The sequence below is a fragment of the Eulemur rufifrons genome, chromosome 28, assembly GCF_041146395.1.
Source record: "Eulemur rufifrons isolate Redbay chromosome 28, OSU_ERuf_1, whole genome shotgun sequence".
NCBI lineage: Eukaryota > Metazoa > Chordata > Mammalia > Primates > Lemuridae > Eulemur > Eulemur rufifrons.
Window position 1 is genome coordinate 58,939,266 of NC_091010.1, and position 15,025 is coordinate 58,954,290.

At 38.5% G+C, this 15,025-nt stretch overlaps 1 protein-coding gene across 1 annotated transcript in view; it reads left to right on the plus strand.

Annotated features, from left to right (window-relative positions):
* Window positions 1–6,032, plus strand: part of ATRNL1 (attractin like 1) — a 563,691-nt gene extending 557,659 nt beyond the window's left edge. Inside the window, exon 29 of the mRNA XM_069459886.1 lies at window positions 1,672–6,032. Coding sequence (XP_069315987.1) covers window positions 1,672–1,793 — 122 coding nt within the window. The 3' untranslated portion in view covers window positions 1,794–6,032. The remainder of the gene's footprint in view (window positions 1–1,671) is intronic.
* The last annotated feature ends 8,993 nt before the right edge of the window (window positions 6,033–15,025 follow it).

Here is a 15,025-nt window from a genome sequence, read left to right on the forward strand (position 1 = left end):
AGACATTTATCAGCTAAATTTCAACAAGTTGTCTTTCTTCCATGTCCATTTATGCATAACATACCTCTAACCCTGGAGTGCTTTCTTGCTTCTTGAAAACTGTTTGAGAGAGTAAAAAAATGAGTCAGAGACTGGGAGAAAATATTTGCAAAACACATACCTGATAAAAGGCTGGTATCCAAAATCTTCAAAGAATTCTTAAAACTCAACAATAAGAAAACAAACAACCGTTTGGGGGATGGACACACTTGAAACTCTGACTCAGGTGGGGCAAAGACAATATATGTAACCTAAACATTTGTACCCCCACAATATGCTGCAATAAAAAATTTTAAAAAAAGAAAGAAAACAAAAAACCCAATTAAAAATAGGCAAAAGATCTAAACAGACACCTCACTAAAGAAGATAGAAAATAAATATATCAAAAGGTGATCAGCATGATATGTCACTAAGGAATTGCAAATTAAAGCAACCATGAGATACAACTATACACCCATTAGAATGGCTAAAATCCAATACACTGACAACACCAAATGCTGGCAAGGATGTGAAGCAACAAGAACTCTCAATCATTTCTGGTGGGAATACAAGATGGTACAGCCACTTTGAAATATAGTGTGGCAGTTTCTTATAAAGCTAAAACATAAGCTTGCCGTATTATCCAGAAATCATGCTCCTAGGTAATTGTGAATTGAGAACGTAAGTCTACGCAAAAACATGCACACTGATGTTTATAATGGCTTTATTCACAATTGCCAAAAACTAGAAGCAAGAACAATCGGGATATCTTTCTGTAGGGGAATGTATGAACAAACCCTGGTCTACCCATACAATGGAATATTATTCAGCAATAAAAAGAACTGAGTTGTCAAGCCAAAAAAAAAAAAAAAAAGACATGGAAGTGTGTTAAATGCATATTTGCAAGTGAAAGAAGGCAGCCTGAAAGGCTACATACTGTATGATTCCAACTATATGACATTCTGGAAAAGGCAAAACTACAGAAACATTAATAAGATCAGTGGTTGCCAGAGGCTTGTGGAATGGGAAGGGTAAATGGATGAAACCCAGGGGAATTTTAGGGCAGTGAAACTATTCTGTATGATACTGTAATGGTAGATACTTGACATACATTTGTCAAAACCCACAGAACTGTACAACACAAAGAGTAAACCCTAATATGAACTCTGGACTTTAGTTGATAATCTTATTATCAATACTGGTTCAGTTTTTCTGTAAACCTAACACTGCTATAAATTTTTTAAAAAAAATCTTGATATAATGAGATTTTTTTCCTAAAAAGCAAAACAAAACAAAATAGTCACATTGAGAATTCCTAGTACATCCAGAGCAAACTTGTGTTTAGACAAAGATGCTAAAGTATGGAGTCATATTCACAAGTGAAGGTGATGTTTCGTCAAATGCTGAATCTGGTTGTCCAAAGTGAGAGTCAGTTAACTTTCTTCCATACTTGTTCTTCTTCGTGTGTGAAGTTCACGGTCCAAGTTAAGAAACGTTTTAGACAAAGGGCAAACTACTTGATAACTTCCAATAAACAGCTAAACCTTTGATGACTAAACATAAAGCAATAGAAAACAGGGTGCTAAGCCACCATTGTCGCCATGGCAGAAATGTCTAAGCAAGCATTTAAATGCCTTCCTCTCTTTCTTCCAGGCCTTGCAATTGCCAGTGCCCTAATAGACATTTCACAGCAGAAGCCTTCAGATAGTAAAGACAAGACTTCGGGAGTCCGAAATCGAAAACACCTCTCAACACGTCAAGGAACTTGTGTCTGAGAAATGGAAACCGTTCCTGTATATTCTGTAATGTTCTGTTTTGTAAATGGCTTCTGTTAAAAGCTGTTCTATGGCCTCAGATTTTATGGAGGCAAATCTCTGCATCATCCAGGACTCAAGTACAGTTTCCTCCAAATGGGCAATATCCCAAGTGGCCAAAGAATGTTCATGAGTTTTATAAAAATAACAATAGAGATGGTCACAGGTGATAAAGTCATTTTTACAACTATATTAGGCTTATTATAGCTACCATTAACTAACTCTGGAAAAAGATGTATATTGTTTCTTAATGCAGATGAAAAATATGTAATTCGTATAAATCAACTGTTTATATCCAAGACTTTAAAGAAAGACATTTTATAATGCCTGAATGATAAGAATTGTACAGTTTTTGCCTCATAAGCAAACTGAAATCACCTGTATATGAACAGGAAATGAACAACTTTCAATGGCTTTAAATGCTGTTTTATCTCATTGTAAATGTGAAAGCAAGATTTTGATTTAGTAGGATGTAGGTAATGTATTTAAATATTTCACATGGCCATTTCATGTCCAAACTCGGTTTGAAAACGTGACAGTTTTCCACCTAACTGGAATGCAGACCAGACTGAGTCCATTTGGATGGATGGTCAGTACAACTTCACAGGAGGTTTATTAGAATTCTAAGTGTGGAGGACATTCCTGTCGTCCATGCCAACTGCCTAACTCATTATCAGAACTGATAGAGCATGGAGAAGCCTGTCCAGCAATCAGTTTTTCCTCTCCTTCCAAAAAACAGCCTCCAACACCACAACGTGAAGAGGGCTGCGACAGTTATGTTTCAGTGTGCAAGCTTCTGCTCCAATGTGGTAATGGTTCTAATTGCCTCGGAATCACTGGGTCAGACCTAAATGATCCATCTGCATTTTTGTCGGAACAAATCATTTTCTTTTGGCCTTCCCCTCCTAAGTGCTAGATTTTATCTAACTTTTACAAATGTTATGAAATGTATTTTAGAGGTGACCCCTCTCAAGTTATGATAGGACCCAGCTTCCTTCCCGCCAGCTCCTTCCCGCAGAGTACAAGCAGAGCATCGCACTCGCTGGCGGACAGCAGAGCATTCCTGCTTCTGACATGAACGCGTTGGTGTCATGAGAGAAAATCTACATTTTAGAAAATGCGTTCATTATTGCCCACATTCAGCTTATTCTTAATGACTCCAAACTCTGAAGTATGGCAGAAAGGAAAAATACAATAAAACAGCCTTCACACTGGAACGTAGAATCATTTGTGTCTAATACTGACCACGGTTCACTAAAGCTCAGTAGCATTAACAGAAGTAGTTTAGAATCGCGTTTCCTAACTTCAGGGTGACTACAGGATATATGTGAGAACTGTGAGGGAGATATCCAAAGCTGCTGTATACGATATAGTTTGGTTCAGTATGAAAGTAATTTAAATATAATTGATGTTTAGTACCATATATGTACTTTTCACGTTCTTTGGATTTCTGGAAGGTAATGACACTTTACTGTTTACAGCTAATGCATAGTTACTTGCATGCCATGGTTGTACAGTAGCAAAATAAGACTCTATTGTGATATTAAATGTTTATTTCATAATGCCATTTATACATAGCTTAATTTGATGAGGATTGAATGTAATATACAACAGGAATGATCATACAATACGTAGTTGCATCTTATATAAGATTGCTAGGTTGCATCTAACCATGACTATGTCATTATTTTGATAATTAGGCATTTGTGAATTATAGTATATATTCCTTATGCTGGCATGATAATTTTGCTATTTTCCATGCATTAAAAATAAGACAAATTCTTACAGTAATTTTATGAATTTTATCTGTAGCCTGTGGGGGGGTTTTGGAGGGGGAGGGCACTGATTGTTTCTACTTCTCTATATTTTCTCTCTCAAAAAAACAGGGAGCTAAGTTTATAAATGTCTCCTAAAAACGATCAGGTAATTTTTATCAGCTTCTTTTTGGACTCTTAAAATGTTGATTTTTCTCATGGAAAAACAAATTGACAAAACTAGTGATTACAAAGATGTAATCATTAAAAAATAAAACAATTGGCCAATTTGTTTAATTCTCTAACATTTGTTATAGGAGAAAGCTTATATAACAAAAATACAAAAACATATAGACTTGTGTGTAAAATCTGTATCCGCTATGTTTTTAGAGAGGCTCCACAACTATTAATAGTGTAACTGTGAAAGAATTGTCAAGTTTTATCCACCTCAAATCCCACTGGGTTCTTAAAACTTGAAAATTCAAATTTTGGAGAATTTGGGAACATAATGCAATCTTCAGTTAAAGTCATACTATACTTTTCTGGGCCAAATATTTCTTACTCCATGACTAATTATGCAATATATTCTCAACTTATCAAAGCTTTTTACCCTCAGGTGAAGTAGATTGAAAAGACATCAAGGATCAAGAATAATCGCTTTGAATCTGTGTCTTGTTTCTCCCCCTACATCCCAAATACTTTAAATTTGGATGCTTTCATTTTTTTAATAATCAAGTCACACTAATATGGAGATACTTTGCTGGAAGTTAGAAGTTAAATGACTGATTCTCTTGAAAACTTACCTTTATGGAATTCTGAACATTTCAATTTAGAATGACTCTGAAACATTCTTTAGATTTTATAAGTTTTTATTTTGCCAAGTATGAAAAAATTTTGGTTACATAGAATGGAATTGTAAAAATTAACCCGGGGACACTATTTGTACAGCTAGGAAGTTCTTGTTGGAAAAGAATTTGCACATGCTTACAAACTGATTTAATAAATTTTAAGTGGATTAAGATTCTCACAATTGCTTTAAATGTATATTTATTTTAGCGATACACAGAGAAGGAAAATAGACGCCATATCTAGATAGATGTCAGATAACACTAATAGAAACTTCAAATAGGGCATATTTAAATATGCAATTGATACTTGCTGTACTCACCAATATCCTGTTTTCTTTTGGCTAGGGTAAGATAGAGGTGACTGAGGGCTGTTCATGCCTTAGGGTCATTTAGAGTGAGACTGGCACACAGGCTGCAGGAAAGACGTGGGACCCAGCTTTGAGGTGTGTGGTGCTGGGCAAGTTTTACCTTTTGGAGCCTCAGCCTTTCCACCTGCAAAGGGAGGTCACGGTGCCCACCTCGTAGAGCTACTGTGATGCTAGAAGGTGACAAACACAATGTCCCCCGTACAGCGGGGCCCTTGACGCAGAGTAGCTGGGGCCACCGGGCCACTCTTTTCTACCAATAGTTTTATGAATCCATCTATTAATTTTCATCCATCTTCACCATAGGCAAAAGTCAGGTAGGTTTGTGCAAAAAGACATCCTAAATATCTTAAGTTCCTATATTTCTAGGATATAGGGATTTCTAAAAAACTACTTTGATATTTGGGTCTGTGGAGGCTTTGAATCCTTTTAAGTCTATATGGTTTTAGTAGAGTATTTTTAAAACTACTGACATTTAGATGAGAACATCAATTGTTGCCTTTTGCATACAAATTAGGTAAGAAGGGGTCAGTGCTTACATTTTGTTGTTGTACACGGTACATATTTTTTCAGTGAACATAAACCTATGATTTGAAATACGATTTATAGTTTTAAAAGGTTTAAAAATGAAAATTCATCAAATATACTCGTTCTCTCCACCTACACTTTAAAAATAATTAACTTCCAAAACCATTTGCCATTTACCAGGGTGAGCTTGGAACTTACTTGATCATAAGAATTCCTTGGGTTCGTGGAGATTCCCACCTTCGCCTTGAGAGATTCAGATTCAGAAGGACTGAGACGGCCCCGGAGAGCAATGTTCTTACTAAGGCCTCGCTTATTCTTACCGTTAGGCAGATTACAGAAACGCTGGGCCAAAGCGCTGCCTTTGTCTATGGTTAGAGGGAGTTCTTTCAATAAAAAAGTTGCCATTCTAATTCAAAATGCTTTAAATAATTTTCCAAAGAATACAAGCCATCTGGTTGGTGTGACAGTGGTGTTTTCATTATAGTGTACATTTAACATTTTAGTTTTATCAAATTTTTTAAATTAAGAATTTGAACTATAATTATTGTCTGTATATACACAGGTGTACATGCCAGTATTAAAAACAGATTGTGTAAAAGTTCAAACCTGCTTTAAAAAGCCAACATTTTATGGTATAATGTGCTATTAATCAGGACTTTAATTATTGAAATAAAAACATTGGCTCTTCAAACTCCCACTGCCAAATGCAGTTTTGTTATTTATTTATTTTTTTTACCCTTCTAAGATCACACAGGGTAAAACATTCAGAACTTGAAAAAGCACATCTCTATCTAAGACTTGGTTGTAAAATTTGTGTTATTGAATTTCTGCATTCCAAATGCATTTTTCACTCTTTTTCTCTTCACCTGATTTTCATGGACCTGTCCTATAGGTCCTCTTTGAAAAACCTGCTGAGCATTTTGAATGTTACTAAGAATGGAAGGAAAAACTCACAAGAGCCTGAGCGGCCAGGACTCCAGCTATAATCAAGGGTCTGTGCCCCTGGCCATGTGTTCTGTGTTTATAGAAATTGTTCTTTCGTACAATAAAAGTCAGCCTTCTGAGAGCGGCACAGCCCTGGTATAGCTGAGGAGTTTTCTGAGGAAGCCTGCACATTCTCTGGCCAGCTGTGGGTTGGTCCCCATCCCATGCTGACAGCTGGGTCTGAGTTCCATCAGTGGCACTGCCCTGCGAGGTCCCCATCAGGGGTTGCTGGGAACCTCCAAACCAAGGAGGATCTAAACACCTCTCTTCTCTTCAACCCTCCACAGAATGACTGAGCTCCCGGGACCCCTCTGGGGCTCAGGGCCTGGGGCAGACCCTCTGCCAGGACCCTGACCTGAGGCCTAACCCTGAGGCTGGCTCTGCCTGTGCTTTGGAGGAGGTCTCCTCCTCCCAGCAGCCCTCCATCACTCCTCCTGGAGGTCAGGCCAGGGCAGGGGCTGGGATCAAGAAGTCCACCCAAGCCTGAGAAGTGTGCCCAGCCTGGCTGGCATCTCCCAGGAGCTTCAGAAAAGAGAGAAAATCTTTCAGAGGGTCCTTGCTGCAGATGTGCCTGAAGGGTGAATCCTGGAGCCCCTTTCTCTGGCAACAAAGAGCAGCAGTGGCTCTGCGAACGCCCAGGGCTGGCACACTCTCCTCTTCAGCTTTTGACGGTGGATCGGTCAGTGGCCACGAGGAGATTTGGAGAGTTTAACTCAAAACTGATTTTTCTTTGGCCTAAACGGATTTTCTTACAGAAATCACCAGTGAGTGTCTGACATGCATGACATGCGTGACAGACGTTCTTTTAGCTACAGCCCATAGCCCTTTTGATAAAAATGAAATTCCCTCTCCAAATTCTAACGTGTTTCCCTAATTTGTGTAGAATCAGAGTACCTGACATAGACATAGCAGCTGAGATATTGTTGGGCCTTACTTTCCCAGCTCTACTGTGAAAACAGCAAGTATTATCTTGTTTTCCAAATATGAAACTACAGTATAATATTGTAGTATAATATCTGTAAACTATCATCCCCCCCAACACACCCTCCATTCTAACCTGCCTGCCTCCCGTGGCATCCACCTTTTGCTGAGGAAATAATTCTTCCTCATTCAAGGATTAGGTGTGGAGCAGTTCTAATTGAACAAGAAATCAACCCCCTGAAAGACCATTGCAGAAACACTGTATTCTGCTCACCATCAAAAGCTTTAACCAATGTTATTTTTGGCAGAAGTGGCATTTTCACTCAGGCAAGATAGCTGTTTAAGCATAAGCTTCTTTACACTGGCTCTGTGCATGGTCAGATAGGAGATCCTGCTCTAGAAAATCCTCCTAGGAAAAGAGCATTAGTGAGCAAATTCTCGTAACAGTCCTTTGTGCTTCTACAACCCATGTTGCCCAAAGATATGTTAAATTTTGGGCTTTCCTATGATGTATAAGTTATCTTAGAACAGGTCCCGTGTGGTAGGGACACACTCAAATTTTAACTCAAATGCCAACTCTTTTTAAAACGCCATGGGCCAGTTGTCTAAACCATTTCTAAGTAGACTAGGATAGAAACGCTCACTACCTCATGTAGGTTTTGTGATGGATTTTTGTTGTTATTGTTGAAATGGAAAGTAGATCATAGTTAAATGTTTTCTTCTTTTTACTATGAAAAGATCCAGGTTTAAATTCAATGAATCATAAGCATTGATTTGTCCCTTGAATTTTTATTTTTTTGGTAGGGTAACACTAGAGTGCATATATGTGTCAAAGTTCCCAAATAACTAATTTACAATCAAAACCAATGGTATATGTTGCCTGGTGATTTATAGTTGTGCTTTTCAGGATTCTTAAAATGTCTTTTACATATTTTAAGTATCATCTTCCTCAACTTTAGGTGGCAGTTTTGCAGCAAATACTAACTTGGGCTAGATTTTCTTGTCTGTCATCGCACATCTCTCCTTCCACCGACTAGCCAGCTCATTCCCCCAGCAGACCAGCTCTCTCACACCTCTACCAGAGCTTTAAAATAAATAAAAAAACATAAAATAAGTCTTGCACATCTTCGTTCCCTTGTTACAATGCACGTTGGCAGCAGTAATCTTTTCCTTTAGATCAGCTTGTTTGAAATACAATGGCACTTAAAAGGGAAGGCCGGCTGGAAGGACACCAATAAAAACACTAGCTCAGCTTAAAACAATTTGATTTCAACCTGAAATGAATTACCTTGCAACACAAATAGATAATGGCAAATAGGATATGCTACTCATCAAGACTATTCCCTGCTGGGAGTCAAAACTCTAGGTTCATTTGAAGCTCATTGCCCTGTCAGTATAAAAGAATACAGCCTCCCCAAACATTTATGTGCAGGGGAGCTAGTTGGAAGAGGGAACAAACTCTGAGGATCCAATGTCCACTCCTTGCTGATTTCTGAAGTGACAGCTTCAATTTAACCTTCCAATGCAAAATATCAACCAACCTGGGCTGTTGAAGGAAGCCCCTTTCCATAAGGGATAACTACCAAATAGCATCATTTTGTCTCTCAAAAGGCTCTGTCTGTGGTGACATATAAGGATGTCTTGGTTGTGTTTTTATACATAATAAGCAATGTTTTAGTGACATGATTTTCCATTTCTGAATGATGTCCAGAAGATGGTTCTGTCACTGTCTTTTTATCAATAATTAGTATAAGTAATATCTGAACCATTTTGGTTTTGCCTAAACCAAAATGAGAATTTTGAGAATTATTGTGAAATAGCCAAAAAAGCACATACATTCATGGGAACCCCTTGGGGAAAAAAAAATTTTTTCTAGTGTTCCAAAATGCTACAACCATGCTTATAGTCCTCCATATTGCATTAATACAGTTCATAATAACATTCTCTTTTGGGGGGCAAATTACTTTGTGTACATATTCTTGATGGAGTCTTGATAATTGCCCTTACAACATGGGCGCTAACAGACTATTAATTTATCATCTTGGTGGGATGCAAGACAAAGAATAATGGTTAATAACTTCTACAAAGCTTGAAATCTACTAAGACTGTTGGTATAAAGTATAATTCAACTTGTAAAACATGTCACTTCATGTCACTAAAAATTAAATGCACATACCCCAAATCAGGTCTTAATCACATTAACATTAGATCTTACATGGCAGCACTATTTGGGAGTTTTGTGCTTTATTTGATCTGAAGCAGTCTACAAACTATACAGTGAACCAAAAATATCCAAAAATAAATACATAAATAAAGACAGTTGAATCAATTCTGTCAATTTTTTCAGGGACTAGAACTAGTGATTAAAATGGAAACCCTGGAAAACTAGACTAAAACCAAAATACTGTCCTCAGCTGAATAACTCAGCTTCACCGTGCTTCATTCACTGCGTGTAGAAAAATGAGAACACCGCTTTCTTCCAGAGTGCCTGTGAGGAATGTGCTTCTAGAGTCTTCAGAACCTCACGTCCAAACTCACTCCACTGTTGTCTTGAGAGGGCTCTAGATGCGGCACTGTGTGTGAGCATTTGGTAACATTCTTTACGTCGTCATAACACCTATAACAATTTCATTTTCTAATGACACTCTTATGGGTTATTATTAAATGTTTTCTGGAATTTGGAGGTGGAGGGATGCGTCGTATCTTGCTGCCCTAGAGAAGCTGTCATAATTACTGTGTTGGTATATAAAGGAAGGAATGACCAAGGTGCCTGTCACAATTTGAATTTCCATCTGTATGTAGCTGGATTTTGTGAAGTTTAACACGTTGGTGCTTTCTGTTCTCCTGTTAAATGATAAAGTTACTCATCTGCACATAAGCATCTGAAATCTTATTAGGTAATTACATAAATAAAATGTTACTCAAACCATTAAAATTTATATCAGAAAGAACAACTCACATTATTTTCTCAATCAATATTGTCACAGGTAAAATACTTTTAAAGCTCTCAACAAAATAATACACTAAAACATTTTCCTCTCTTCCGGTTAGTCATTATCTAGGTATTTTTCTTTTAGATAAACAATCTGCAGCATGTTTACTGAAGCTTGCATTGATATTCCCCAATAGTGTTTGCAACTTGAGTTTTATTCCGGCAGCTTCTCGAAATGAGCCCACAGTGCAGAGCAGGCAGGCCCCTCTGGAACCTGAGATTATTTGTTCTCTCACTGTTCTAAAGGTAATTAAGGAGCATCGCATGTTTCTCAATTAATGATTTCTCATTCAACAGGGGATCTTTGATGCTAATTTGTTTTAATCAGGGCAGAGGCTGCTCAAAAACTCTAAAGAATTCAGTGAAGAGGAACTAGGAATTTTTAATCAAGTGGAAGAGATTTAAATGCTATAAGGGACGCATCCATCACACGCTTTCAATTGCCGTTCATTTAGCTGTGTTCTTTTGAGTTTTATAAACCAATGCAAGAATTATTAAATAGAGTCTATTGTGTTACATAGTACACTTTTTCCTTATGTATTTGTGCATGTGTATATATATAATGGATGTCAATTTCTCCCATTTAATGCCTATTTACATTCAACCTTCATTTCTTTGTATAGGTAGACTATATTTACACATACATCTATTACCCTTAATTGTTACAGCATGCTACTAAAAGTAGGAAATGTATATGTAAGAGTGTGTGTGTTTGTGTGAGTGTGTATATATATAGCAAAAGAATGATGGAAGATACATTATGAATGGGCGTTAAATTTAAAACATTCTTTTCACCCCTTGGACAACTGTCAGTGAGTGGCTATTCATAATTTGAGCAGCGAAAATCAAATCGCTTTATGTACAAAGAAATATTTATAAGCTATGCGGTAGTTGCACCTTGAAGAGGCATTACAGCATGATTAGATCCCAGTTTGTGTGAAAAATGACTTCACCAGGTGACTTTGCCTTATGAAAGTAAATACTCAATGGGGTGAAATTAGAATAGCTGCCTTTCTTTCTTTAAAATGATCAGGTTTAGTCTCATTCTGATGTTTTCAAATCAAAGCTACTTTATAAAATGTCAATCATGTGAAAACGAAATTTGTTTTTCTTTTCCTTCCTCTAATTGAATATAGAAGAATCTCAACAAATGCTTGAGAGGCCTAACTAGTTAAAAACTTATTGGTTCACTGTATTGAGATAAGTGGGGAAATGAGCTGGGTTTTGTTTGTTTGTTTGTTTGTTTTTTAACCACTGGCTCTCGAACTTTAGAGCACATCAGAACCACCTGGAGGGTTTGCTAAAACGTATTGCTGGGGCCCAATCTCAGAGTTTCTGAGGTGGGACCCAAGAATTTTTAATTCTAACAAGTTTTCAGGTAATGCTGGGGCTCAGGGATCCCAGTTTGAGAACTCCTCTTAGGAACAAATCAAGAATGAGGCGGCGAAGATCTGAATGCGGCAACTGAGCAAAGAATCTGCACTCCTCGTGCATTCCGGTGTATTTTTCACAGATTCTCTGCCGGAAAGTAGGCAGGCCTCCCGTGTCTCTGAAGTGTCCTCCAGGGTGAATTTCTGGCCCTAGTTGGGCAGAGGCCAAGTGGTGGACCTGAGTAAGAGGGATGACATTAGTGTCTGTATTTTAATTCATGGAGATCCCCTTGGAGAGCTTTGCTGGAATTGCGAACATTTGAAAATGAACTTTTAAATGGAAATGATGACCTGATTTACCTGTGCAAATGGGCAATGCCTGGGCCAACCCGGCTTGTGAGAGACTAGACCAGAGTGACACGTCCCAGCTCTGCTGTTAATAAGAATGATCTGGGGCTCTGCTGGGTACCTGTGTTTTTAATAAGGGCCCCGATTAATTGTCAACAGACAAGTTTGGGAAACTCTATTAAAGACACAATTCTTTTTCCTTAGAACTCGGTCTGGGGCGGGTGCCCCACTCACTACACAGGCTGACCCTCACTCGGGCTTTCCTCGACGGTGGCATAATTGCCTTGGTGGACATGAACTGGCCCAGTGTGTGTCTTGGCTGTGTACTCAACACACACAGCGTGATCAGTTCAATTATGATTTGCTTTTGTTCTGTAAATGCTGTGTTTTTTTTTTTTCCTGACTCCCATATCATAAGGCAGTTTTGGGGGTGGGGGGTTAGGAAGGTCCCCACGTGTAGGTTTGAGATTGCATTTACATATGCCCTTAAAATTAACTAGTGGATATGAAATTAATTAGTAGACATGCAATCAAATCAAAAGATGACCTCATAGTGATCTGTATCTTCTGTACATAGTGATATGTATCTTCTGAAAGTTTAAATATTTAAGCCTACCATGGGCCAAGCACTATGCCATAATTTTTAATTCTCCTACAGCCAGTAAGAGAAGAGCATTAGAATCCTCATTTTACTGAGGTTTACAGCATGAACCTGCCTAAACTGACATGGCTAGCACGTGCAGAAATGGAAAGAGTCTACCACAACATGCTGCTGCCCCAATACTGCTATGATTAGTTAACACACAACCTTCATACAATGTCAGAAAAAAATGTCAGAAGCTCTGACCATCATTCCCTTATCATACTTTATAATTACAGAAATATTTTTAATCGAAGGGATATTTTCCCTTTTCAAATGAGCAATCATATCTTTTGGAGTTGTCCTCGTTCTCCCATGTAAAGAAAATGAGCTCTCACTTGCCTCAGCTCCCGGCAGTCTCAGACTTTCAGATGCCCGTGACCCCACGGAGCCCGTGAGCTGGCCTGGCTAATCACACAATCATCGCGCACGTTTCTGGGCTGACTTCAGACCTAATCATATCATTTCATTGGGTCACAAAAGTGCTGGTGATCTAATCGAAAGTGACTTTTGCAATTACAAGTTACATCTTGATGTCATCATGTTGTCAGTATTCCACTTTGCTGGGATTCACACACCTCTAGGCGGCAGTTGCAATGTTTGTCTCAGCCCAGTGCAAAAAGTCATGGGCACAGTGGTCAGGCTGGCTCAGCGACTCACTTGTTCACTGTTACTGCTTAACTCGGATGGTGTCTCTACTCTGCTGACCTACCGAGAAGTGGACTGTGTCTTGCGCCGTTGCTACCCAGCTCTTCCCCGGACTCTCAGCTTTGGAGAAGTAAAGCACAGGTTATCATGGATGCTCTAGGCTGTGTTCGTATCAGGTTAAGTCACATTACAAGTTGCCATGAAAGCATTCAAATTCTTCCCTAGAACTCTGGCATTGCTATCATAAATGCTATCTAAGCATAGAAGTCTTGTCTTTACACAGATTCCACACTAACAGGAATTGACACACAGCACTTTTCAGTTAAACTGTGTTCACGGGAATTGGGCAGGTTGGCAGGTTACTTCTTTTTCCCCGCCCCCCCCATCCTCAGTTTCCTCATCCGTCTAATGAAGGCCCTTTCCAGGACATACTGGCTGATTCTGTCTGAGTCCTTACCTGGTGACAATGCTATCATGCTTTCCTGGATTGCCATGTTTTAGAATTTTATGAAATCAGCTGTGAGAAGACTGCATGGGGTTAGTTCAGCTTCTCAAATACATGTTCGTAGAATGGTATGCAAATCTTCATATAAGAGACATGTTTAAGGTCAAAAGGTTTCATTCTGTAATTTTAGACTACTTGGGTTATGCCTAGATGGGCCTCACAGCATATTGAAAGAAAATGGGTACTGCAGGCTTCTCACATATTTTCTTTACCTTTTTTAACAAAGTCCTTTGCATCCTACATGCTTTAAATATTCCTTATTCGCCACCACTGAAGTATTAAATTCTTATTTCTCAATGAAGTTTAATTTCTACCCAAAGGACAGCATATTGCAAATTCATTGTCTCAGCTATGTGTTGAAACTTCATTACCTCTAAAGGGACTTTATGAAATACATTCTTTCTACTCGGAAGATAAAATGAGATGTGGAGAAGTCATAAATTATTTGGGCATCAAACGGCTCTGTGTAAAGAACTGCTAGTTAACAGAAATGAGATTGTTAATGCCCTTTAGCAACAGTCTTCTAGAAAGATCCCTGGAAATATTTTGTGGTGGCCAACTTTGAGGGAAAACACCACAATTTCTTTATGGTTATATTGAAGAGAAACAACCATTTTTCCTTTGGGGCCAAAACAATGAGTCATTCTCCATCGAGCATGGCCCTAACAGTTTAGAAACATGCAGATACTAGATAACTAGCTGGGGTGTTTGTATGCAATGTGCAGATAGATGTCTGACCTAGATACATCTCTAAAATTAATTTAACGGCACTGCACTGGGCCTGGCTAATCCTCTAACAAGTTTTTTTTTCTTTAATGATGAGCGTAAGTCCTGAGGGCATCGTGTTTGATAGAAGTGACAGCCCTGCAAGATGCAGGCTCCTCTGCCAGCGAGTGTGCTGACTCAGAAATGGAAGGACAGAGCCGGATGATCGGGGAGTTGTCAGACAAATTAGTAACCTTCCGGATTAAAAGTTACGTAGCTAATCAATGTTACAGGCATACTGTAACCATGTGGCAAAGAAGGTGGTGACTTCTTTAAGATATATTTCTTAAAAGAAAAATCAGTATGGAACCTAGAATCTACATTATGAAATGAGCCAGTGTCTTCCTCCTTAGACTACTTGCCACACTTTGAATTCCATACCAGTCAAATAAGGGCGTTTGTTTTTTTCTTCTTTCTTTCCTTTTTTCCCCCCCTCAACCTCAGTAAGATCCATCACGTTCCTGAAACCACGCAGGACATTGAAATCTTTGTCTTTCAAATATACTCTGAAATAAAATCGCAGAT